General features: G+C 55.9%; 7 protein-coding genes across 7 annotated transcripts; 2 read left to right on the forward strand and 5 right to left on the reverse strand.

Moving 5' to 3' along the window:
* Positions 1 to 128: 128 nt before the first annotated feature.
* PHYSODRAFT_550516 (hypothetical protein) lies at positions 129 to 5,775 on the reverse strand (the record flags this gene model as incomplete). The annotated part of the gene is made up of 1 exon (XM_009539019.1): positions 129 to 5,775. The coding sequence occupies one exon, from the start codon at positions 5,773 to 5,775 to the stop codon at positions 229 to 231; it is 5,547 nt and encodes a 1,848-aa protein (XP_009537314.1). The 3' UTR covers positions 129 to 228.
* A 470-nt stretch (positions 5,776 to 6,245) lies between these two features.
* PHYSODRAFT_306809 (hypothetical protein) lies at positions 6,246 to 6,996 on the forward strand (the record flags this gene model as incomplete). The annotated part of the gene is made up of 2 exons (XM_009539020.1): positions 6,246 to 6,317; positions 6,574 to 6,996. The coding sequence occupies 2 exons, from the start codon at positions 6,246 to 6,248 to the stop codon at positions 6,994 to 6,996; spliced, it is 495 nt and encodes a 164-aa protein (XP_009537315.1).
* Positions 6,997 to 7,712: 716 nt separating this feature from the next.
* PHYSODRAFT_340799 (hypothetical protein) lies at positions 7,713 to 9,062 on the forward strand (the record flags this gene model as incomplete). Its single annotated transcript, XM_009539021.1, has 1 exon — positions 7,713 to 9,062. The coding sequence occupies one exon, from the start codon at positions 7,713 to 7,715 to the stop codon at positions 9,060 to 9,062; it is 1,350 nt and encodes a 449-aa protein (XP_009537316.1).
* Positions 9,063 to 9,232: 170 nt separating this feature from the next.
* Positions 9,233 to 15,676, reverse strand: PHYSODRAFT_528062 (hypothetical protein; the record flags this gene model as incomplete). Its single annotated transcript, XM_009539022.1, has 1 exon — positions 9,233 to 15,676. The coding sequence occupies one exon, from the start codon at positions 15,674 to 15,676 to the stop codon at positions 9,233 to 9,235; it is 6,444 nt and encodes a 2,147-aa protein (XP_009537317.1).
* An 854-nt stretch (positions 15,677 to 16,530) lies between these two features.
* On the reverse strand, positions 16,531 to 17,004 carry PHYSODRAFT_458160 (hypothetical protein; the record flags this gene model as incomplete). The annotated part of the gene is made up of 1 exon (XM_009539023.1): positions 16,531 to 17,004. A coding segment is annotated over one exon (474 nt), but the record flags the coding sequence as incomplete, so codon positions are not given.
* A 423-nt stretch (positions 17,005 to 17,427) lies between these two features.
* On the reverse strand, positions 17,428 to 21,211 carry PHYSODRAFT_319446 (hypothetical protein; the record flags this gene model as incomplete). The annotated part of the gene is made up of 2 exons (XM_009539024.1): positions 17,428 to 18,205; positions 21,171 to 21,211. 2 exons carry the CDS (start codon positions 21,209 to 21,211, stop codon positions 17,428 to 17,430), a joined length of 819 nt encoding a protein of 272 aa, XP_009537319.1.
* Positions 21,212 to 24,633: 3,422 nt separating this feature from the next.
* Positions 24,634 to 25,523, reverse strand: PHYSODRAFT_253901 (hypothetical protein; the record flags this gene model as incomplete). The annotated part of the gene is made up of 2 exons (XM_009539025.1): positions 24,634 to 25,040; positions 25,466 to 25,523. 2 exons carry the CDS (start codon positions 25,521 to 25,523, stop codon positions 24,634 to 24,636), a joined length of 465 nt encoding a protein of 154 aa, XP_009537320.1.
* Positions 25,524 to 25,975: the final 452 nt, after the last annotated feature.

Raw genomic sequence — 25,975 nt, forward strand, 5'->3', positions numbered from 1 at the left:
AGCCTCTTTCTGCTCAGCGTCTTGTGAGGCGTCTGGTCATTCTAGTAACGGCTACCTATCCTTGCCGCACGAAGATCACAAAGTGAGCACCATACCATGATCACAAGGTCAACACCACAAGAGCAGAATGAAATTGGCAATAGACGATAGATTGATTACTTGACCTCACTGTCGACAATTCCACGCACAGATCGAGTTACAATCAGAAAGCACCATCACAACACATACCTAGGCCATGTAGAGCTGCGGGAAGCGCGCCGGGGTCTCTCCTTCCGCCAACGTCGCCTTGTCGGGCTCGTTCATGGCCAAGCGCTGCCACCTGCATCGGCCGGCGTTGGCCTTGCTCTCCTTCGTCACGAAAGCCGAGTCATCCGACAGTGCAAGTAGGTCCGAGGTGCATACGCGTCTAGCCCCTACAGTCGCATTCAGAGCATCGGACAATGCAGCTCGAACAGCGTTGACTGTCGCCAGCACCTCCACCTTCAGGGCCATCTTGCGCGGGAATACTGCGTCCTGCGCCCCCACCTTGACGAGAAGAATCTCTCCAGCAGCAGCATCCATGTGGAGCTGAATGTTCGCGTGGCGAGGAGCGGTGACCAGCAGCATGATCGGGTAGTAGCACACGCTGTTCGGAGGCAGCAGCGTGCAGTTGGTGCACCACATCCTGGTCTCGTCTCCGGTGAACAGGCGATCTGCGTACACCGCCAAGAGCTTCGGTTCCTTGCCCTTTTTCGTTTTCGTCTTGAGTGGGCGAATCGGTAGCGAAAACAAGCTGCGGTTGCCGGTTGATGCCTTGACGTTATCCCTCTGCTGTTGCCACGTCAGGTCGCACGAGTTACTGCCGGACACTCGGAACTTGAACGCGAGCTCGCGTTCCTCAGGATTGGGGCGCATGCCCAGATTCACCGGGAACTTCTCGCCGCGAATGTAGTAAACCAACGATAAGGGGAAGCTCATCCTTGAGACGGCGTCCTTCGAAATCTCACTGAACGAGTTCTCTTCGTCTTCGCTCTCCTGGTTCCGAGGCGTGCTGTACGAGTAAATGGACACGATGTTGTGCTCGTGAGCAAGAGCTGCGAGCTCGTCCAGTGGGTTCGCGCTGCTAGCGAGCTGGTTGAACAGTGTGGCTTTGTCCCTGTTCGACAGCGACAAGAACATCCCGGCATCTTCCCTGTCCACCTTCAGATCCACGCGATCAGTGCCGTCAAGGTCATCGTCCGCGAAGTTGGGCGGCTTGGACCGTGTGCTTCCGATCAGGTGCTCGCCGTAGTTCTGCACGATTAAGAAGCGCAGAATGCGGACTTCATCTCGCTTTCCAGTCACAGTATCGCGCGCGAACTGAAGAAGCTGCTTGTCCATCCGCTGCGAGCTCGCGTAGCCGTCCAGCTTCGACAACATGATCACCGTCTTGGCGTCCAAGAGTTGGTTGAATTCGCCCGTTTTGTTCTTCGACAGTGAAATCAATCGCGCACAGAGATCCGAGATCAAGAAGTTCAGCGTCTGGTACCGGCGAGCTGAGATCGACATCTTGTGGAACACGCCATTCAAGTTGCGCTTCACGTTCACAGACTGCTCGCTCATCGTCTTCATGTAGAACAGCCAAATCGACAGCGGCTCACTCCACATGCCATCATCCAACTTCAGTTTAGCCTTGAGGTTCTTCTTCATCTCCTTCAGATACGTCTGCGCCGACTGCGCGTGGTAGAACGAGGGCATCACAAACAAGTCCGGCACGGCAAGGATTGCCACCAGCACAACGACGTTCAGCAGCAGCGGCCACGACTCGCCCTTGCTGGTGTTGTCTTGAACCATGTAGGCACCCGTCATTAACAGCCGGCACAGCTCAAGGCTGAGCGGCAACTGACAGACGAACGACCCGAACTTCGTCAGGCGACAATCCTCTTCCTCCCCCGAGTCAATGGCATCGAAAGACGACAGCAGCTTGTACGCTCCGTCGATGTGCGAGAGATCCGGGGCATCCATGGCTTGGCGGAGAAGCGCGCTGGGAACTCCAAACTGGTTCAACCGCCCCTTCAGCTGCAGGACGATTCGATCAAGTGGTTTTCGCAGCAGTTCCGGCGTGTTGTACTCAGCCATACAGCGGTCGCGGAATGCGTCGGTGAACAAATGGAACGCTGTACCAGGCATAACTCGTCCAGCTCGTCCAGAACGTTGGAGAGCTGAGGCACGCGAGCACCATGTGTCGACGAGAACCTCAGCGTGTGAGCTGCCCGCATTGGGCATCTCGATCTGCTTCTCGATGGCACAATTGATCACATGAGTCACATCCGGAATGGTGACACTGCTCTCGGCAATGTTCGTGGACAGAATAATCTTCGTCGACCTCTCACCCAGCAATTTGAATGCTTCCTGCTGATGCTCCAGCTCGATACCGGAGTGAAGCACGAGGACTTGGACATTCTGGCCTCCCGCTCCCATCGCAAGAAGGCTCAACGTATCGTACAGTGAGTTGATACTGCCGATGCCAGGGAGGAAGATGAGAATGCACTGCGATCCAGTCTGGTAGCGGTGGCTCTCAATGAGCGACCTCACCATTTCCTCGATAACAACCAACTGCTTCTCGTGAATCTTCGAGATCGCCTTCTTTGCCATTTGACTAGTGGCATTTTGGCCAGTTTGCGCAAGAAGTTGATACTGGTCTCTCATGAGCACCATCTCCTTTTGACAACGCTGCCACAAACTTGGGAACCACGAAGAAAGTTCGTCCAGGTACACGTTCTTCACTGGGAACAACTTCGAACCAACGAAGAGAGGCTTCCTGCTGACTAACCGCGTCGAAAGCGCCTTGCCGAGGTATTTAATCAGAATCTGTGCATCCATTGTGGCTGACATGATCACTAAGCGGAGGTGAGGGTGCTCCTTTAGCTGCAACTTCAGCAGCAGCAGCAACAGGTCAACATCCATACTGCGCTCGTGAACTTCATCCAGCATCAAGTGAGTAATCTTGCTCAAAGCCTCCGGATCGTGGATGATACGCTCGACCATGTATCCTGTCGTGACGTAGGTGATCTTGGTCTTGCTGGAAGTCATTTGTTTCTGCCCAATCCTGTAGCCAATGACTTTGCCTACTTGGCCGTCCTCCTCAAACTCGTTCCCTTCGCGCATCTTCGCCACAGTATTGGCAAGCTCGATCGCAGCGATTCGCCGCGGCTGCGTGACGTAGATGTTCACTGAACGCTCGCTAGCAGCCCGGTCTCGAGCCCACGAGTCGTACAAAAACTGAGGCACAGACGTGCTCTTGCCGCAGCCAGTCTCGCCTTGAATAATCGTCAGCTGATTGTCTGCAACGTTCTCCAAAATCTCCTCACGATGAGCAAATACTGGTAGCGTCTTCATCAATCCCTTCAGACTCACAGGCTTTTTCGGCTCAGCCTCGGGAATTGAACCACCTTGGCGGACCGCACTATCAGTGCCTAGCCGTTTGGCGACAGAGGCAGGCATCAACCCCTTTACTGAGCGAGGGCTAAATGCCGGCGCTGAAGCCTGGAGCTTTGTGGGTGGTCCAGGCGGTAGTGGTAGCACAAACCGATTGTCAGACGGCAACGGCGGGGCTGGCGGCAGCGGCGGTGCAACTGGTGCTGGCGGGGAAGGCGCCGAAGTATCACTGGCAGCATTCTGCACCATAGCATTCTCCAGCGCTTTAAGTGCAGCGCTCTTGCTTTCAACGGCAGCACCTGCAAGATCAGCTGGAAGTACGATCAACGCTTTCATGCGCTGCATCGTAGCGCGAACGTACGTGAATTGGGTCCAGAAGAGGTTGCTGTCAGGAATCTCGGCAAAAGCTTTCACCACCGGCTCCACTTCCTTCCGTGTAAACCCGGATGCACTCTTTGCAGGCTTTTTCGACTTTGATTCAGCGTTAGTATCATGCTGCAACATGATGCGGCAAATCTGAACAAACACCTCACCCGAGAAAAGTGTTGCACAGCCAGCGTTCTGAGGCAGCTTGTTTCCCATCACAAGACGCAACTGATGAAGCTGCTTTAGTATCTCCAGATATCCACCCACAGCCGCGTAAACCTCCATAGTCAGCAGCTGCTCATCAAACGATACAGGTTCTGTTGAAGGTGACTTTTGCTTGGAAGAATCCACGGAGAGCGAAACCAATGACGTCAGCAGCAGCAACTCCAACAGGCGATCATCCAGCAAACAAGCATTGGCCAAGTACGTGCGATCTCGTTTCCACAAGACCAGCAAAGCATACACAATATTCTTCACTGCAAGCCCTCGCTTGTCTGTCTTGCCCAGCATACCAGCTAGCTGTCCTGCCTTGGGGGTTCCTCCATCGGGATCTTGGTACAGCAACACAAACACCAAAGATCGAAGCATCCGGTCTACCGCCCTAGCAGAGCGTCCTTGCACTGGAATTGACATGAAGGGACGAAGACATGGCAAGGGCGCAACGTGAACTTCGACTGCTTTGTCCAATATGCACTCTTGCACCACTGGCGAGTCCAGCACCAAGTAGGACAAGCGTCGCACCGGCGCTTGCAGTTCATCCAGCGACTTGTCTTCATGGCCAGGGACCGACTTCAACGGGTCAAACCTCTGACTCAACCCCCGAACTTTCGCTTCCAACACATCAATCGACACGGGCGGGTACTCGTACTGCTCGATCAGCTTCTTGTAGAGCTTCACCTTCTTGTTGGGCAGGATCGGCTCGATCTTCATCGGGAATCTCTTCAAGAAAGCTTTACCATGTCCATAGAATCGATAAATCTCGAACAACGCGCGCAAGAAGCCCTCCTTCTTCTCCTCAATCTGCGTCAGGAAAGGGTTCTCGAGCGTCGGCAAGTGCTCCGCCACCCACCTGGCTGCAGCCGCGGGGTACAGCGAGCTGCCGGCCTGTGTCCTCTGCACAGGGAAGTCCAGCATGTCTGCCATACCATATTCGTTGTCCAGCAGCGACGTGAAGTCGTTGCCGCAGATGAGCGCTAGGTCCACGAGCTGCTCCACTTCAAGGCCAAGAGACTCGGCCACCAGCTCCGACGAAAAAACCCTCGCGCGTACCTTGGCCCCCCCTTCTTCGTCCTCATAGAAGCTCAACTTTCCAAAGGGAATGTACTTGACGCCGCTCATGACCAGAAAGTCCGAGTCCTCGGCCAGCACGGCGTAGGCCTGGCCCGCTCTCACGAGCTCGCCCAGCTCCTCGTCCGCCTCGCGCCTGGCCGTCTGGATGCCGATCCCATGCTTCTTGAGCACGCCGCGCAGCTTCTCCCTGGCGAACGGGAAGCGGCCGTTGGTCTGCAGCAGCGTCTTGGCCACGCGGTCCTTCTGGTGCGGGCTGGCGCTGGGGCTCGACTCCCTCGAGTCCGTCGAAGCTGGAGCTGGAGCTGCAGTCCCGGGAGTGCCAGAAGTTGCAGCCTCCTGGGCACCAACGATTGTCGTCTCGAGGCTGCGGCCGAGCTGCTCGATCTGCGCCCTCTTCTGCTGCGCGCGGTCCTGCAGGCAGTGGCCCTTGCGGTGGCTCTCGCCGCCGAAGCACTGCGGCGGGTCCGTCACGAACACGAGGCGCACGTTGCGCGCGCGCAGCCTGCGCAGCCACGCGTCCACGTGGCGCTCCAGACGCAGCGGGCAGCCGCCCAGCAGCAGCCACGAGGCCGACGCGCCGCTCGCGCGGAACAGCTCGTCGCACAGGTGGAAGAGGAAGCCCACGAAGTCCACGGCCAGCGTCACGTCGCGCAGGTCCGACACGTCCTCGGACGTGGCCGCCTCGTGCTGCTGGCAGTAGCGCGTGAGTCCGCGGACGCCCATGGCCGAGCCGGGAAGCCGAGACACAGAGAGAGAGAGGACGGCGCCGAGTGCGCACTGGTGGTCGGAGGTCGGAAAATGGATCGAACAGTGTATGCGACGTGTGGCGCACATCACATCAGACGACCTTCACTCACTTAGAAATAGTATGATTGTGCCCCAAGAATTTGAGTGGGGTAGTGCCCCATCCTCTTTTAGTGCCCCACCCCCTTAAGCTTTACTTGTACTGTATCTGTAGGTTTGAGTTTTAGGCAATAATAAAATGTTTTCTATAATTTTCAAGTTATGATTACTTGAATTTTGTAAACCAAAGTGAACTCTTTATGTGAAACTCATCCAGTAAAGATGATTTTTAGCGTTAGTTAGACGGCCTGTTAGGAAAGGGGTACTAATTGAGGGGGCACTTTACTTTGAACTACATGTACAGTGTACATTTTCGACGAAAGGTGTACATTTTACACCTTTCGCCGAAAATGACGCTCTCTCCGCGGCAGTTCCTCATGCCTGGCTTCGTGGACGTGCACGAGCACGAGCAAAACGCGGAGGTTCGTAACTTTGCAGAGGGTTTCGTGAAACGAAAGGTGATGCATGAAGCTGCAACGTTGTCATCTTGCCCTGTTTCGAAATCGATCGGCACAATCACCAGGTCATGGTCATGCTAAAAGTACTGAAAGTAAGCGTTTTGGTTTTGTAGTTTGCTTCGCATTTTTGTTAAGCGTGCATCGATCTGTGCAAGGCTTTGAAAGGGGTCTGCTAAGTAACTAAGTTGCCTCGCCTTCCCTTTCACGGCAATACTGGAAGTCGCGCGCCGTCGAGAAGAAGAATACTAACCAGGACGAGGCTTTTCAAGCTCGGCGAGCCTCTTACGACTGGCAGACGATTGCTGCTGTAGCCGCCACAAGCAGCCCCAGCAAGCCGGGACCCGATGACGTCCACGCTCCGTTCGCGGTCGTGGCGACCGCCGCCCCCGACGACGACTTCGACGTGTCCGCCGATTTCGACGTGTCTGTGGAAGCCGACGTAGCCGTGGATGTCGACGTGCCTGAGGAGGACGCCGAGGTGTCCGTTGACGTCGACGTCGACGTTGAAGTGGCCGTCGATGTTGTGTCGCTAGTCGAGACCTCGCAGTTTGGTACGGTCGTCCCGTCCGAGTATTGGAAGACCGTCACGTCTTCCACCGTCGTGATGGACAAGGAGGGTTTAGCCCCATCGCACGACACATAGTCGGAGTTAATCCGTGGTCGTTGTAACAACACGAGTGCTCGGTGTCACTGGCTTGAGCCTCGCGCGGGATGAGCATCCCAACGAGAACGAGCGCTACCATTGTGGTCTTCATGGTCGTTGAGGGAGGGGTGCGAGTAGTGGCGGGGAAAGTGCTGCACTGGGGGCAAATTGAGGAATGCCGCAATGAGAAATGCAAGGACACGAGTAGGGAGGCCCGCTTGTGGGCGGTGGAGCTGCTGTTTCGCTTATCGCTTTGCACCTTCGCACACCATCTTGCTCGCTGAAACGGGTCAACCGTAGGTCTCCGGTAAACGACGTCGACGTTGGCAGGCTTGACACGAGCGGGTTGGTTCACACTTTGAAACCATTAAAACCATTGGTTCGAAGCTTGTCCGTTTCCTTTGACATGTGAGCAATTTCCTAATACAAGCCGTTATATAACCGTAATATTGTAGGTATTCTGCTCTCGAAATTGGGAAATGTTTGATTAGGAAATGTTTGATTAGGAAATGTTTGATTTTGGAAAAAAAGAATACATACAGTAAAATCGACCACAAATTTGGTCCTTGTCTAAAACTTGAACCCATCTCTTCGTACCCGCGATGAACGTGCTGTATCGTTACAGATATATTTAGATTTGATCGTTGTCCAAATTGACACAAACGTGTACGTATCATTACAAGTTTTGTCGCATTGAACTACACCTTTCGTCGAAAATGACGACACCTGCTGGACGGATCCAGTATGTACGCGGGTGCGTGGTGCACGCCCCGCAGCGCGGCTCCGTCGAGCTGTTCGAGGACGCCTTCCTCTCGATCGACCGCGAGTCCGGCCGCATCACTTGTTTCCACTCGCAGACGCAGGCGGAAGACCTCCTGCTGCTGTCCTCCTGCGCGCCCTCCGACGTGCTGCAGCTCTCTCCGCGGCAGTTCCTCATGCCTGGCTTCGTGGACACGCACGTGCACGCGCCGCAGTTCGTCTTCATGGGGACGGCCACGGACGAGCCGCTCATGCGCTGGCTGGACAAGTACACGTTCCCCGTGGAGCAGAGCTTCGAGGACGAGAGCTTCGCCTCGCGCTGGTACGCCCGCCTGCTGGACAGGATGCTGCGCGAGGGCATCACCACGGCCCAGTACTTCGCCACCATCCACGTCCAGGCCACCAAGATCCTGGCGGACCTGGCGGAGACCCGCGGCCAGCGCGCGCTCATTGGCCTCGTGTCTATGGACCGGAACGCGCCCGACTCGTACGTGTCGCCGAGTCTGGACCAATGTCTGGAGGACGCCGAGGAGTTCGTCAAGTACGCGCTGGCCAAGCGCAACGAGCTGGTGAGGCCCGTGGTGACCCCGCGGTTCGTGCCGACGTGCTCGCTGCAGCTGCTGAAGGGGCTGGGAGCGCTGGCGGCCAAGTACGACGTCCACGTGCAGTCGCACATCGCCGAGGCCCTGGACGAAGAGGCCTTCGTGGAGTCGCTGCACCCTGGTCGGCGTGACACGGAGCTGTTCGAGGAGGCGGGGCTGCTGACGGAGAAGAGCTGCATGGCCCATGCCGTGCACCTGAAGGAGAAGGAGCTCGAGGTCATGCGCCGCACGGGGACGTCCATCGCGTGCTGCCCGCTGTCCAACTTCTTCTTCGCCAACGGGCTGCTGGACGTGAGGAAGGTGCTGAACAAGGACGTGGATGTCGGCCTGGGCACGGACATCGCCGGAGGGTACTCGCCCAGCATGCTGCGCGCCATCCAGACGTGCGTGTTGGGCGTCAAGGCGCTGGAGATGCGAGACGGCACGTCCGGAGCTCCACCGCAGCCGTTTGACTTCAAGGACGCATTTTGGTTGGCGACGATGGGAGGAGCGAAGGCGCTGCGCCTGGAGAACGACACGGGCAGCTTTGCAGTTGGGAAGTGCTTCGACGCGATTCTTGTGGATGTGGACCGCGGCAGTAATTTGGTGGTGTCGGACCGTGATACGCCCATGGACGTCTTCCAAAAGGCTATTCACAACGGAGACGACCGCAATTTTGCAAAGGTTTTCGTGAAAGGCAAGGTGGTGCACGAAGCTACAGCATAGTCATCTATCTGGCAGACAAGATCAAGTGGTGTAGCAAACTTAAATGGCCAAGACAGTCTCGTAACTCGCATTACTCGACGCTTTACCTGCCATTCACCTACTTCGACGCAACACATGAAGAAAAAAAACTAGCGGCTTGTTGGCAACACGCCCTGGAATTCTGCTCGGCATCAAGCAGAAATCTCGCGGCGGCACGACGGGCAGCGAGCAAGCTCGCCATCTTGCTCAGCGTTGCGAACCAGCACGTCCAAGCACGCCTTGTGGAGCTCGTGGCCACACGCCCCCAGCTTCACCGTCTCGCCAGACGCCAAGTCCTGGCCGCAAATGACACAGTTGCGCTCGTGGTCCGGCTTCGTCAGCGCCAAGCCTGCGCGCGTGCTCAGCGAGGCGGAAATGCTGAAGAACGTCGCCTTCAGCTCGTTGCCCGTGAGCACGTGGTGGTAGCTGCCTCCCAGCTTCTCCGCGACGCGCTCCAATATGTTCAGATTGATACTGCCAAAGCCCACAGCAAACGCCTGCAGCCCGTTCTTCTCGTAGCAAGCCCGGATGTGCGTCGCTAGCTGTTCGCCGTGCAGCGGATCACTCGGGTGGCCGTCACTGAAGAACACAATCGCTGGCTTGTACGTGTCGAAGTTCACTCTCGACAGCACCTCGTTCGCAGCGCGCAGGCCTGCAGCGTACGTAGTACCCCCTCCACGGTACGGAACGCTCGCGTTCGTCATCGTGGTGATGTTCTGCGCCTCGTACACGATCTGCGCGTAGTTGTCAAAGGTGACGACCGACACCAAGTCCAGCGTTGCTCCGTCCGCGATTCGGTTGTAGACGTACTCCTTCCACGCGGCCATCAGGTCGCTCCAAGGCCGCCCACTCATTGAGCCCGAGCAGTCCAACACGAAGACATGGTGCATCTTGCCACCGCTCGCAACGTGCGAGCACTCGAACTTGTGGCCGCTCACGTACGTGAACCCGTCGAAGCCCGTTCTGGGCTTGGGCTCGGGCTTGTGCCACGCTGGGAGGATGCAGTGCGAGGGCTTTTCGTCGTGGTCGGGAGCGTCGCACTTGTAGCCGCACTTGCCGAACAGCTCCAGCTCCATCTTGGACGTGCACGGGTCCTCCCAGCCCAGCGTCTTCCAGAACTGCTCGTGCAGCACTTCGTCGGTCTCTTTGTCGGGCTTCGGCTCTAGCGCGCGCGTGCAGTGGCGACGCTGATCCGAGCTGCTGCCCGAGTACACGCACTTCTGCTTGCTGCCTTGCTCGCAGTCGAGGTAGTGCACGTGCTCACGGCCCATCTTGGAGCAGTACAAGTTGCACATTTCAGCGATCCCCATCTCGCCAGCCTTGTACTTGCGCTCTTCGATGTCGATCTCCTCGGCGTCCGACAGGAAGTACGTGTTGCGCATGTTGCCGTGCGACGTCGTGTGCGAGCCGAAGTGGCCGTGCTTCTTCTGGCAGAAGTAGCTGCAGCACGGACAGCGAACGTCGCAGTAGTGGATGGTCTCGCCTTCTCCTTCTTCGGCTTCCTCGTCACGCTCGCAGACACACGTATGCGCGCCCTGGTGCATTTGCTGACCAGGAGGCAACAGCTTCGCACACTTCTTGCGAGACCCATTCATCTCCTGGAATGTGAACTGGAACGTGCCTCGAGCGCCCTTGAATGTCTTCGACGACTGCTTGAGGAACACATCGACGCGACAGATGCCTTTCTCCTCGCACAGGGCTTGGCATTCGTGTCCGTTGCCGCACATGTGCACGACCGGAGCTTCCGAGGCTGCATCAAACGTGGTCGCCCCCTTCTCGTCGTCATTTTCCACCGAGAACACAACAGCAACGTCCACTTGGCCGTGGAAATGGTCCATCGCGCCGCAGACTTCATTGCAGCCGTCCATGACGCACTTCTGGATGCATCGCACTTCGACGCACTTGTGCGCGGTGTGAGGCTCTTCGACGTTCAAGACGCACCGACCAGAGCAATTCTGCGCCGAGCACTCTTCACCGCAAGTGTGCGTGGGAACGTCGCACTTGTGAAGGTCCAGGTGGCCGCGCTTCAGCGAGCACTTCTTGCCGCAGTTCGGCGAGTTGGCCATGCAGCAGTCTCGGCCACACGTGTGATCTCCGTCCGCACACTCGCATTTGCCTTCGTGACCAGCTTCTTTGGCGCAGGATGGAGTTTTTCCGAAGTGCTCACTGCTCTCGCAGTATTCGCACCGACCCGCGCACTTGTGGTTGCCCCCGCAGTCGTGTTTGTCTGTCCCCGAGTGGGCCGCGGCTTTCATACAGCCAAAACGGCACTCGTCACACTGACTTTGGCAACGCGTGAGCAGCATCTGGAACCGCCCGAGATATTGCTGCTCCACTGCTTTCCATTCTTCAGAGACTTTGCCTCCGAGCATTTGTTTCGCCCAGAGCGAGATGCGAGCCTTACGACGACGCACGATGAAGGCCAGGAACGCGTCAAACTCGTCCACGATCTCTCGCGACACCTTGCCCCCACGAATGTTCGCGTTTGGCCGAAGGAACAGTCGAAGGAGCTGCTTGATCGCCCCATGGATTTGTTCGAGGATCTCGTCCGTCGTGGAGCTGCAGTCGAATCCGAGATCAATCTCCCAGTCTACCAACGCGTCCAGGTCCACGCTCTCACTGAGGGCCGTCCACTTCTCCGCCAGCGCCGGATACTCAGCGATCATCGTCTCCAGGTCAACGTCAATCACTCTCCCGTTACCCGCCACCACAATGTCTTCTTTCAGGTACTGCGCGATGTCCTCGTTCCTCGACACGTACTCCTGCGGGATAATACAGCCCGTACGCAGAAGACCGGGGAGCTTCGAACTGATCTCGGACAGTTGGAACTGCTTCGCGCCTTCATCCAGCGACGTCCAGTCTAGGATTGCGATCTTAGCGAGCACCAAGCGAATGCAGTTCAGGAACGTCTTTCCGCTGCGGAAGCCTGCAGTGTCCACCCCACACAGAGAATTCTCGATGAAGTTTTGGGCGTGCATCAGCGACTGGTAGTAGCTGATCGTGCCCAAAGGCGGCGAACAGTTGATCTCCAGCTGGCCCTTGTACAAGTCCACCAAGAAGTTGCTGTCCTTGTTGGCGCCTACCAGTTTCTGGAACTTGGCCACAAACTCGTCCATGACCCCCTTCTGATCGTTCGGGTTCACGTCCTTCACGGACATGTACAGCTTGCCACGGAAAAGACTCGGGTCGCCCTTGATCAAGGCCACGCCCTTCTGGAACCGAGCGAACAGATCGTCCACTTCCTTGTCGTACCGCATCTCCATACGGAAAATGGTGAACATCGAGATGGACGCATTGAAAACCGACAGGAAGACGTCCTCCTGCTCCGTGCGTTCAAAAGAGCCCAAGCCTTCAAAGTCCAAGACAACCAGGAGGACATTTCCCGGTAGAATCCGGATCGACATCCACGCTCCGTCGGTACAGCGCGCTCCAGCGATGGCGAAAGAAGACCCCGTTAAGTGGTTCAATAGATAGCTCTTGCCTGTGGACTGCTTCCCCATGGAAGTGATGACAACGCAACGCCCTTGCCACGACTCAAGCAACGGTGACAGAAGCCCGAATCGGATGGAGCGCGCAATGTCCACAGCTTGGACGTCCTGCGACTGCGTGTCCGTGGGCTGCGCCTTGCCGTTAGTCATCACCGTGAGCGAGTTGCCTTCAGTACGGCAGACTTGGATCGGAACAAACGTGATCAGCTCTTGGAGGAACGACCGAAGGGGCTGGACTGTAATTGAGTCCATGGCAGTGTTCGAGTTCTTTAGGAACGTCAAGTCTCGAGCCAAGTCCATGCCACCAAGAGGCTTGTTCAGCTTGCGGAGGTCGCGCATCATGGCTTGGAAAAAGCTGCGGCAGATCTCTTCAGCGGGCTTCGTCAAGGCTGAGCTACACGCCAAGTGCACTCTCAATGTCGCCCGAGTGTCATTTACACTGCGAATCAGCCCACGCACCGGGAACTTCTCGTATGTGTGGTAGAAGGCTCGAAGCCAATGACCCACTTCGGCATCCGATTCATCGGCCTCCGTCTTGCTGCCATTGATTGAATGCTCTTTCGAGTGCTGGATGCGGAACGACTCGCTTCTCACCGTCACCGCCAGACGGTAAACGGAGATTTCCCTCATCTCTTCGTCGACTGCAAACAGCACATCGTCAAAGCATTGAACCAACAAACCCCGCGATGGCAGCAGATTGTATCCCGACTGGATAACAGGAACATCACGAAAGTCCTCGCTGGCGACAGCACACAATATCGAGTCTTGATCATCGTCAGACGATTTTTCCATCACAAAACCTAGCACCATGTTGTCGGCCGTAGCGAACAGCGAACTGTTGGGGGCACGCGACCCCGACGGCAAAATCTGCACCTCCCGTGAAGTTTGCTGGTTCCTCAAGTTCACAGACTGAATCGACCCATTCATGTCGGTTGCGTATAAAGTCCCTTCCACGAGGAGCACATCCGCCACGGGAAGTGTCAACGATGTCCGCAACGACAGTTCAACGCGCTTGTAGATCTCCAGCGACGAAAACGTCTCGTTGAAGCGGTAGATCACCACCCGACCGCCTTCCTCGACGAAAGCTATGACTCGTTCGTGAACGTTGAAGTCACATAGCGACGCCGTCCGACCAAACAAACGATTGAATGTCACGTTCCCGGTAGTCTCAAACAACCAGCGTCGGTTGAGTGGAAAATCGACGCGTTCTACCAGCGTACCTCGCGGGGACGTCGTCACCAAGATCATGCAGTGGTTCTTGATCGTGAACGCCTTGAGGATTTTAGCACCGGGCTCCAAACGATGAGTACCGAGCTCAATCTTGTCGTAAGATCCCTTATCATTCGGCGCCAGCTTGAACACCTTCATCTGGTCCGTGGCGGGTTTCCAGTGCTCCCTCTGTATGTCGCAGTAAACCATCGTATGGCGCGCCCGCGGAGAAACTGTTATCACGAGACCTCCGTCGTGCTCATCTCGCCAAAACCGGAGGAGACCTCGAAAAGCATCCGCCACCAGCTTTTGCCGGTCCGCTGCGCACGATTGGTGTAGCGAGTGTTGAGTTTCTTCATTCCACTTGATGGTCATCACCCTTTCCGCGACGGCGAGCACGGCCTCCACGGCCTCGAACCAGGCTTCACGCGCTTCAGCCAAAGGCTTTGCCATGCATTCACGGAATATGTCCGACATCAGAGACGTGTCGTGCCCAAAAAATCGTTTCCAAGCCCTCCCCCACAACCCGTCACTCTTGTCGGTAACTTGTGTGTCCGAGACAGTAAAGTCGTGCATGAATTTCGCGAGAGACTCGGTCACATCTTCCCCATCGGTGACATTCGCTAAGTTGTCTCGGAACGTGGAAGCGATCGCCTTCAGCTGGTTCTTGAGGCGAAGCGGCAAATTCAGAGTCGCTTGCGTCTTCGAGTCGATCTTGCTCCAAATGGCGCGGTTCGCTTGAACGTCTTGCACGTATTCGTTCAGAGTCACGAAGGCTGGTTCGTCCTTCGCCGCCTTGTACAGCACGTCCAAGTCGAACAGTTTGTCCATGTGGCCAAGCAGCGCGGCGCGGTATTCCTCGATCTGCGCTTGAGCGCGATCGTGCGCCTGTTCCTCGGAGGTTTGGAGGCTGCGGGTCGTCATCTCCTTGACCTTTGTCAGCTCCTCCTCGGGCCATTGCCCCGCTGCCTTCAGTATCTCTCTACAGAAAGAGTCCGAGTCCATTCCGCCGAACTCGACGCGCAGGTTGCGTTCCTTCGACTCCGCCACTACCCAGCTCGCAAACTCCTTGACGCTGCCGAACCGCTGACTCATCTTCTCGGTCTTTTTCATGGCGGGGGCTGGCTCGACAACCGAGAACGCCGGGTAGCTGCCCTTCAGCAGTTGAATCTTCTGGGTAGCGGAGCCTGTCGGTAGCAGGATGCTGGCCAGGCTTTCATAGCTGACGGCGTCCTTCTGCTCCTCCTGCCGCTCGACGTGGAACGCGACGGAGAACGACTTCCAGGCGTCCAAACTGTTGGAGTTCATATCGGCCACCGTCCGCTCTAGCAGCTCCACGTCCTCAGCCGACAGACAGCAGACCATGTCGGGGCTCAGACACGTCAGGAACCGCAGCACGTACGTCGCAGTATCGCGCAGTCGGAACTTCCGGAACCAGCAGTCCTGGATCCACCCGAAGAGGACCAACGAGTGTCCGCCGGCGTCGTCGCCGCGCTTGACACAGTAGATTCCCTGGTCTTCAGCCTTCAAGTTCTTCTCCATGTCTTCGGACCAGCAGCTCAGTCTCTCGAGCTCACACCGCACCGCGTCTTGCTTCCCAAAGAGCGAGACGACCTTGACGCCGCCAGTCTCGCGGTTCTCGTCCCTCCCAAAGACCTCCTTCCGGAGGAAAATGGCAAAGTCGTCGTCGAACTCGCGGGCCTCCAGCATCTCCATCTCAAAGTCCTTGGGGTTGATGGACGACAGCATCCCCAGCGCTTGGCTCAGCCGCATCACCTCCAGCTCTTCGAGCACGGTCTTCAGCACTTCGACATCGTTCTGCACTTCGGGCGCCAAACTCAGCAGCCGGAAGCAGTCCGAGCTGATGAGCTTCTGCGCCGCACCCACGTTGAAGCGCATTTCTTGGTCTTGGCTTGCTCTTCCTCTCGATCCACTTGTTGCCCGCGCGGAATTTCCAAGTGTGAAGATCGAATTTCGAAGTGGGTCGACTTGACGAGGACTTTTCCAAGCGAGAAGAACTGGCGTGCCTTTGAAAAACTGGGACCCGACCAGCACCAGCCACTACTACAGTTGAAAGATTCCAACTACGGGGATCATGAACATGCAAAGGAACGTTGGATTCCTACTGCTTCAGAGATATTTTTTCTACTTACTGCACTGCTTGTTTGTATTTCTCACGCGCTGCCTGTACGCTACATCAACATGCTCTCGTGGTGCATTTGCACTACCGGTAGTAGCATCTCGCCTTCGCTTTGAACACTGACGGCAAGAGGGTCTTCACCATTGGCGCTCGGTCTCTCACCGCCCACGTTCCTCATCGCGTACAGTTGGTCGGTCGCCAATGCGTGGGAAAGTCGCTCGAAAGCCTCTTGGAGTGCAGTCTGCACCGTGGCCTTGAGTTCCTCCTCGTACGGAGCTCGCTCACACACCGCCCACCGAGCTGTGAGGGTTTTCTCCAGGCGATCGAGCACTGCGTCAATCACTGCAAACCAATCGGGGATCATCACAGTGAGCGGCATCGCCAACTTCTCGCGCAGTGGGCCGGGAAGTTCACTCAGATTGGAAGCGGAGACCTCTAGTGGGGCGAACGCCGCGACGCTGGCTACGACAGACAACCCCAGCGGGAGTACGCGCTTCTTCTTCTTCTGGCTCGAGAACGCCGTGTACTGCTCTGCATACAAGGTCAGCAACTGCATCGCCTCAACCGCCGACACTTCGTGGCCGCAGATTGCCAACGCGCTAACTCCTCGGAACAACGGCTCAAGCTTCAGCGGCAGCGTCAATACGGCCCAAAGGCGCTCGTCCGTCTTCGTCAGCAGCCCAAAGAGACCGTCAGTCGCCATGATCTCGTCCAGCAACGCCACGAGCACCGCTCGCACCTCGGATCTCGGCAGCATTGCAGGATGCTTCAAGGGCTGCAGGACGTCGAGCCAAAACAACGCGCTTGTACCGGTTAGCAACTTCCCGCGCAGCTCGTGGATGTAAAGCTGCACTTGTTCTAGGCATTTCTGCTCCGCCTCCTGGTTCAGAGTCTTGAATCGCTCCGCTGCACTCGCGATCTTGGTCTCGGGCCAGCGGTGGAATTTCTTGAGCAGCGCGTCTCGCACGTCCTCGCTCCTCTCGCAAAAACTCAGATTCAACTGCACGGCGCGATGTTTGGCGACGTCAAAGACCCACTCCGCAAATTGGTTTGCGCTTGGGAATCGCGGCAAGAAGTTGCGAGGCATTCGAGGCGAGGGGGTCATCGCCACCGGCATCTTGAATAGATGGAGCGGGGGCTTCATTCTCCAGACTTGCTGCTGCTTGTTCGGCTTGAACCGATTCGTCTCCATGGCGACGTTCCCCTGCTTCTCTGGGGCCCTGTTGGAGTCGGGGGCACCAGCTTTGTTGTGTCTTTTCTTCCTTTTCGAGGCTCGGCTCGATGCCGATCGCTTACGACGCGCCGGCATGAAGAAATGCGGGGAGATGGCAAGGACGTTAGAAGCCAAAACCCATCACAACCCGCTCCTCGTCCCGGACGAGCTCCACACCCTGTATTTCCAACGGGTTGTTGCAATTGCAGTGCTGTGTATTGAATATCTGTATGCGTTGAAGAAAACTACAGAGTCTTGTAGTTTTCTACACCGTGTTGCTATTGCTACTGAGTGCCTTTACTCCCACGTGTCGAACTTGCCAATGGACCCGTCGAGAGTAACGAGCGCCTGGCCGAGCACGAACGCGGTGTCACTCAGCGAGTTCAGCACTCGGTTCACGGGGGTGAGGAAGTCCACCGTCATCTCCAGCTGCACGACGTGGCTGCTAGCGTCGTCCCACTCGAAGCAGAGCGAGCACGGCAGCATCAAGCGCCGCCCCAGCAGCGTCTCGCCCAGCTTCGAGTTGACCAAATGGGGAAAGACGTGCTTCAGAGTGGCCTCAGTGATGGTCACAGTCATGGAGGCCGAAACGGTGACGAGGTTCTTCAGCCTCTCGTCCATGTGCTCCAGCTGGAAGTTGAGGTCCTCGAAGTACGACGAGTACCGGCGCCACTGCTCCATGAGTGCGTGCACGCCCTGCCGCTCGCCTAGAAGGACGTTGGGACACATGGCGGAGCGCAGGAACACTTGTTGGTGCTGCGTCTGCGAGTCTGGCACGTAGTTGCCCAAGCGGACCCCGTGCCGGAAGAGATGGAAGTACTCAACCACCACATTGAAGATGCTCTGCTTGGTGCCGAACAAGATGCGGTCTCGCTGAAGCCCCAGCAAGGGGATTTCTTCGCGGAGTTTGGTCACGGTCTCGTTCAGCAGCTGGACCTTCCGGTCCTGGCGAAGTCGGTAGCGGGCCTGGTTAAGGCGGCACTGCTCGCGACGACGGGCGGTTTGCAGTCGCCCCCGAGCGTTGGGAGTATCGTGGGTGTCGGTTTGAGTGGGGTAGTCCTCGAGCCGTGCGTTGCTGGGAACCGCGAAGTTGTCGCGAGGGTCGGCGTTGTAGCGGAGCGCAACCGGGATGCCCTCCGCTAACAAAGCATTTCCAGGCGACTTCCGCGTTATTGTCGTGCGGAGAGCCGATCGCTCTGGCGGATAGTGATGCGGGGCGGTCGGCGTCGAGGCTGCGCGATGGTAGAACTCGCCACCTTGGCCGACTTGAGTGTCGTCGAGCGGGTCTCGCTGGAATGCGGGCCTCGCGACGGTCGAGGCCCAGGGGGAGTGCCTGGAGACTGGGGCGTGGAAGACGACGGGGTCCATTTGAGAGACGACTTGGGCGCTGGCCGTTGAATTGGGAAATGAACTACTGCTCACGTGGTGAATAATGCGGCCTTCGTCACGTCACGTCACTCACAATCCAGGTTGCGATGTACTAATGCCGAGTATTATCGCGACATCATGTTGTGCAGAGACCAACTTTCGTATTAGATGGTAAGTGGCACGTGGATAACCCGTCAGGCTTACTGGACAAATGGGGCCTGCGCTTGCTGTAAACTCTGCAAGACCACCATAGGGGAATATTATTGAAATCGACCGTGTTTGGAGTTTAATAAGAAAAACTGTATAGGCAGCACGGGGACAGATGTCACGAGCGAGCGCAGCGAGCCGCCTGCGGTTTGACTGTCCGTGTGCGACTGCAAACCCAGGACCCAGCAATGTTCTGCCTGGCAAGCGGAGGCGACGCGTGCGAGCCGCAGCGGGCTTGTTAGGGTTCTGTCCCCGCGAGCGCAGCGAGCATATGGGGTTTTGGGTTGCACGTAGCGCGTAGCATAGTGACAGTTAAAGTGACCCCCTCCCATTGCAGACCCGGTCGATTTCAATAAAATCTGATGCAAACCCGGTCGATTTCAATAATATTCCCACCATAGGCTCGCCTGGCATGCAGTAGTTTGCATAGGACGATTATGCCAGCTGGGCACGCTGGATAGCGACATCGAAGATGCCGGCTTGTATAGCGAGTCGCGCAATCCAAGATGAGCAAGAATAATGACATGTGTTGAACTGTTTGGTGGCACAATCACCCTTGGACACTGACACCCTTTTACCAAGGCGTCATTGCATTTTACGTTTTCGATTGCAGCGGGTTGGAAACTAGCGGCGATACTCAAAAGATTTTTCGAGCACACTTTGCGCACTCGATGGGCGCTGCAGGTTCAGCCTGGGCCGGCACTAATGTTCTCCGCAAACATGTTAGTGATTCTCACAACGCACTAACTGTAGCTGCCTGCAAACGCGCTTGTATGTTTGCTGCTCTATCACTGGCATGTAAAGTTAATGGCTCCTCAAGAGGACTGTTACCCGTTGTCGAATCCAATTTCATGTATGCGCCACGGCGTAGCCAGAAGATCTTCGCATGCAAGTCAGGTGAAAAGAGCTTCAACTCTTCTTTAGTTAAATCCTTCAAGACGAATACTTCTCGTTATGAAGTGTCTAACTCCACAAACAAACATGCATGCCAAATTCACTATACACTAACAAACAGTTTGCAAACGCTAGTGTTGTTAGCTATACAGTTCGCTTTTGAGCGAACACTAGCCGACACCAATCTGGCTACCGTGTCGATTCGTCTTCCCTCATTGGAATGGGTGGATCTACTTCAGAAGGTGATCTTGCATATTTCCGTCAATGCGGCATCGTGGGGGGAGGGGGTAGTTCATTTAGAACCCGAGCCGAGGTTTGCATGGGTCTGCTAAGTAGTAACCCTATGGGATGTTGTAAGTGAGCACCCTGCTATAATAGGTGTAGCGAGTCTCGGGACACCTGCTCGTCGGTGGTCCGCAAGCTCGCTACAGTGCTGCTGCGGGCAAGGTCCGTGGATGCAGAAAGATAATGACACGAACTGGCCACACTCAGCAGCCGGAACCCCGCTAAGAGTCCCTATTTATTCACTTGTTCGTCAATCGCGGCCACTTCAAGTCGGCACTGCAACCTCCCCCTGCTGCTACACTACACGACTCTACAGGTGCGCTCCACGTCACCAGCAAGCCTCCGGTCAATCCGTCTGACTTGTCCTGTCTGTTCGTAGCTCGTCCTGTACTGTCGGCAGTTGCTGCTGCTCTACTGTTCTGTTGTTGCTGTCTGTTGCTGTCTGTGGCTGTTGCTAGTGTTCGCTGCCTGGCAGATTGCCAAGTGAGCCCTCGCCCGCGAACAGCCCGTCGCTAGCCTCGGACGCCCTCAGCCATCGGTTCGCTTGGCTGCTGTGAGCCGCTCGTGCGTTGCTTCGGTGCCCCTCCGCGCAAGATCGCGCCTCGCACTCGCTGTTGGCGATCTTTCCGTCTGTAACCCCCGTCCTTCGCTGCTCGCCTCGTAGTGTGAGCCAGCTGCGCTCGTGTACTCCTTCAGCATGGGCCTGCTGGACACACTCACTGTCACGTACTCGCTACATAGGTGCCGATCACGGGAACTCTGCTCGATCTTGTACGCTGTTGCTACACTTCCTAAATGAACTCTCACAAACTCAGCTGCTCAGACGACTTCGTCCTCGCGTTGAAACGGATGCTATCACCGTCCGAGTATCCATTCACCTGCGCTTCTCTTCACTGCACTCCGTTGCGTCCCGCTTTTCGCCCGAATACCGCCACTTCGATATGCATCGTTGCTTTCGCGTTCATTCCGAATCAAGAGAGTCGCGAGGCCGGCTAACAAACCTGTGTCTCATACGGGGTCGAGAGAGACGCGCTGGTTTATTATACACTCTATCATCCTTGTGTTTGGCGAGGACGAGTTTCGCTTTGTCCTTTGCCACCAAAGTTCAGGATCGACACCACTCATCATGACTAAGCGATGGTTAGCATTTTTCTCTGTGTGAGTTAACATGATTTGGGCAACGTGGCAAAGACCAAGACCAAGACCGCTACAGTGTCCTCGAGGCTGATACAAACGACTCGACAATGACTCGAGTGCACGAAGGCGGCAATGGCAAGACAGCTCACAAACATGTAGGGAAGCAATCAACACCGAGCGGACTGTGCATGCCTGTGAAGAGCGCGTGGGCCACAGCCCGCGACCCAGCCTCGCAGCGGGGCGGGCCCGCTAACACCACTCCACGACGCTGTCCTGTCGCTGGAGTACATCGAGTCAAATCAAGGGGAATCTCGCTCGCTACAGCGTCCCTCCTGCCGCTGAGTCACACGTGGAATCTGCAGGTGCTGCCTGCCTGCCTGCCTGTCGGCCGGTCGGCGGCGGCCGAGCATACGGGTCGCGGCAGCGGGAAGGTTTGCGCATTTAACTTCAGCTTTCCATAGTGAAACCAAGTGAGCGCGCTTCAAGCAAATCTTGGGATCGACGCTTGCCCTGTCGACGGCGCCGTCGTCTACAGTTGCGGCCGGCGGATTTGCCTTCCATCCACCGCCGAAAAAGCCCGCGCCGGCTCCCTCCGGCCTGCAGGCCGAGTGCGTACACGACGTCGTCCAGCGTGCGACGGCGCCGGTGGCCGTGGTGGCGCCGCTGCTGCCGGCGAGCCCGCCGCAGCGGAGCCCGAGCGAGCGAGTGCTGGCCCCGATAAATGAGCTTTCGAACGTGTGATGGGGCGGGGCAGTCTTTCTCTGTCGCGCGGTGAGCAGAGACGGGGGCAGTGACGAGACCCGGGATCGAGCCCGCGAGCCGAACACGGCGATTTCCTCCTGCAGGAAGCTCGGTGCCAGCTGGGCCTGGCGCTCGTCCGGGTTGTCGAGCTGGCTGCTTCAGCTGCCTGCCGCGGCCAGCGTGGAGGTCCTCCACTGGAGGAAGACCAACGGCGTCAAAATGCGTGTAAGCTTAGCCGTAGCGGAGACCGCGGCCGGCCGCCCCGGGACCGCAGTGACGCAGTGAGTCGTCAAGAATTGAGGGATGGAGCTGCGTGCGCCAGCAACTCTGCGTTCGCACGTGCGATCTCGAATACCGTCGGAAGGAGGAGGGGCGAGCTTCTTCTCGCGGACGAGGAGCCTGCAGCTCGGGGGGCGTTGCCGCACACTATGTGATAGTTGTTGTACATGTAGCAGGCCCTGCTACCGAAGCAGTGCTTCGACGGTGGTATCGATCACCCCTTTGGCCCGCACGCGGCGGCCGGAACACTCATACAGGCGAGGGCGTGCTGCGTGATCAAGCGTCCGCCGCCACGCGACTTCCGGTTCGACGGTGTGTTTAGCGCCTTGACTTGATTTGCCAATTCGCCTTCATGCTCCATCGCTGCGCTGTACGATACACGCTACAACCGCGGTAGGCCATCCCCGACGGCACCGGTGGCGACAGCAGGATCGCCCGATGACAGTGCCAAGACCAGCGGTAACTTGCTGATACCGGGCCGCCGGGATGAGCCGACATCCCTACCGACAGCTCGAGCCTGTAATTCGAAACCGCGCTCAGCTCCGTTTCCGAATCGCGGGCTTCGCGCGCAAGTAAGTACGTGGTGCTGGCAGCGCTTCTGCGCGATGACGCATCGCTGCTTCAGCGGGATGCGAGGTCGCGCGGCCGTCATCAGAAAGCAGCCCGTGGTCCCGCGGATAGCACTGCGTCGTCGATCTTGCGGGGCGTCGTCGCTACAGGGGGAACCTTTAACAGGTTAAACTTTAATGATGGTTAATTACACTGGGACGGGGCTACTTTTTAACATGCGTCGCCTACAAGTCGGTTTGTGCAATATTGGGCCAGTGGACGTAGCATTTGGCACACGTAGAGATATGCATCAAAAATAGGTAATTAGCAAGTTTCAACATCAAAGCGCCGGCTACTCGCTTGCAATACGCGAGCATGATTTCAACCCCATGCAGCTTCCTGCTTTGCACAGGTTATTACAATTTTTGTCAATTGTGTTCGTGACTTCCTATCTTCAGCGTTGTTTAACGTTAATCTCCGATTCTCGCTGACACCCGCAGGATCGTGGTGTGCTGGAGCTCATAAACTCATCGTCAGGTACAGGATTTTGCTAGAGAAAGATAGGTCCCGGCTAAAAAGTGCTGATATGTGTCTTTTGATGTACTGTACTGGGTAGTCTGAGTTTGTTGGTGGTGTACAGTCGACATGTGATATTCAATAAAAAGTTTGTCAGCCTGTTCATTAACATCCTCAACAGAGCCTTCACTCACAGCCACGGGTATGTCGTTGATGTCATCACCATCTTTATCCAGTTCTGCTTGCTACTCATTGCTTTTTGAGCGTGGCCTAGTCTAGATACTGTGGCTGAAGACGTGAGGGTGTGTTCCTCAGTTCCGCTGTTTGATTCCGTCGGATTGAGCAATCCGCCAATTGAGAAGCATTCAGCGGATTCCGCTATCCGCTAAACCCGATGAGGAACACGTCCACCGGCATCCGCTACCCTCCAAACCACACTCTGAGATTAAATAAAAACACGTGTATTATGGGATACAATGTATGCAATTAGAGGTTCAGTTGGTTGCCTTACTCTGATCTAAGCTTACGTCAAGTCCTGCGCCAAGCCCTTGGTTGTCAAAAGGCTTCGAGCACTCAGATCGGTGCGGGACTGTAATACTTACAGCCAGCGTCATATCCATACCGTGTTGTGCGCTGTCTTTGCCCTTCACCCTCGTTTGGCGGGGCACTTGCCTTCATCTTATCCTCCTCGTTGTACTTACTGAGTGACTAGGCTCCCTGTAGTAGTCTCCTTGCTTGCTTGCTTTGCCCACGCGTTTACTGGATGCAGCCAGCCTTCCCTGTACGGCAAACTATAAGGGGCTATGGAATCGAAGTGCCAGATCAGCAGTGCATTTTTACAGCATAAAAGCTCAGAACATATCCTTATCGCTAAGCTGATACCATTGCGTGCGTAAAGCGAAATCGTTGACTGCACTTCCTAACGACGAGCAGTCGTCAAGACACCACGTAAGCAGATCAGTTGGCCTCTGCTTTGGCGTAGGATTCTCGATCTTGCTCGTGACTCGTGAGCAGGACTCGCCAATACTCTGAATACAGTTGCTACTTCCAGTGACGTTACGGAATAACTTACTGGTATTGCGATTCAAACAAAGGCATGTCGGTGTGTCCATCGGAGTAGGAAGTTGTGTTATCTCACAACAAACTAACGACTAACTGTCTTTCAGCAGCAGCACAAATTGTGATTCACAATGGGCGAACGCCCCCAAATTTATTGAGGACGAGTCTGTGCGAGCCAACTACTCACTATCCAGCTCCACCGTGTCCGTCAACTTTAAACCGTCTGTGGCTACATCTACTGGTGCCTACGGCGCACGACGCGGGATCTTGAAACAGCGAGATGCCTCCGATGCGAGGACAAGCCTCAACGACTAAAGATAACGCAGATCCCTTCACGCTACATTTGCGGATGGTGCCTAAACGCATCTAAACGTAAAAGGCTGTATTTAATAGTGTAGGAGGTGCATGTAGAAGTTTAGTAGTTGGTCGCTTGTTAAGAGGCCTGCGGTACTTGAGATCGCCGTCATCCTACTTGCTGTCGGCGTAGTCCATGTCCGCCATGTGCTCGTCGTTGTTGTTTCGCGGCGTGCTCCCCTTGGTCTCATCGTTCTCGTCGTCCTCGATGAACTTGCTGTGCTCCTTGGTCTCTCCGCCGTCGCTATAGTTGTCGCTATCCTTGCTCTCTGTGTATCTGTCGTAGTGATCGCTTGACCACGAAGCGACGCATTCTTCCACCATAAAGCGCCTGGCATCGTCATCCATTCCACAGTAAGCAGTTGCCATTGCGGGGTCATTGGCCAGTAGATGGGTGAAGCGAACGCGTTGGGCAACGCTGAGCAGGTCTACGAAGGTCTTGCTGAAGTCCCTAATCGCTAAGTCGGCGCGCGTGACCTGGCCAAGTTGCTCCTTACTTTGGCGGATGAGACTTGATGGAGCTAGTGACTCGTGTGCAGTAGCTAACCATGCTAAGGTTTCGACAATTTTTTTGCCAGTTGAAAGTCGCTTAGATGGTGTACCCGTTGGCTTCGATTCGGCAGTGGCGAACGGCTTATGATTTTCTTGTATATTTTGTCTGGTAAGAGCAACCGAGACGCTCAAGAGCGATGGCAACATGGCCCTGCAGCTATAACAAGAATCGTTCGGCAAGGTATACAGTGCCGGCGACGAAGACACCAACGAGTCCGACCAGGTTGCGATGACAGAACTACGCGATCGCATCGCCTCAGAGATGTGGCGCGACTACTTGATGCTACTCGCAGAGAGGGATGGAGAAGTCGTAGTGTAGGAAAGCTATGCAAAGGCATACTACGTAGTTCGTTACAACTCCTGCCTCATCGCGCTGACCGGCACAATGAAGTACCGCCGTTGGCGTAGAGCGAGTAGGACGGCGAAGTCAAACAGCCTGAAGTGATGGCCATTGATGATTCACAAAAAAGATAAATATGCACTTTACAGATGCTTCTCGTCAATCCGCCAAACGAGAGGGCTATCCGCCCAAATTCGGGAGGAAAAAATCCGCTGAATATCCGCCAAAAAGATGCCTCTTGTGTTCCTCAAACGCATCAGCGGATTGTGTAATCCGCCAAAACGTACAAGGAACACACCCTGAGAACCAGGGCTTCAGCTTTCATATGCTTTCTGGGGTGGCAAAATCTGTGGATTATGTTTGAGACTTTGCTATGCTAAACGTTATAAGGGAAACTCTGCGATAGATTTTTATACAAAAAAATGAGCCACAATTTTTCAAAATATGTATGATATGGTTATTTTGATAACCTTGACTTACTTACTTTTTTAAAAAAAGTCATTTAGCAAGTATTCTATGTTGTGACTACTGCCATAGTAATTCTTTTGTAGACTTTTCTGCGTA

Source organism: Phytophthora sojae, assembly GCF_000149755.1.
Source record: "Phytophthora sojae unplaced genomic scaffold PHYSOscaffold_12, whole genome shotgun sequence".
NCBI classification, from domain to species: domain Eukaryota; phylum Oomycota; class Peronosporomycetes; order Peronosporales; family Peronosporaceae; genus Phytophthora; species Phytophthora sojae.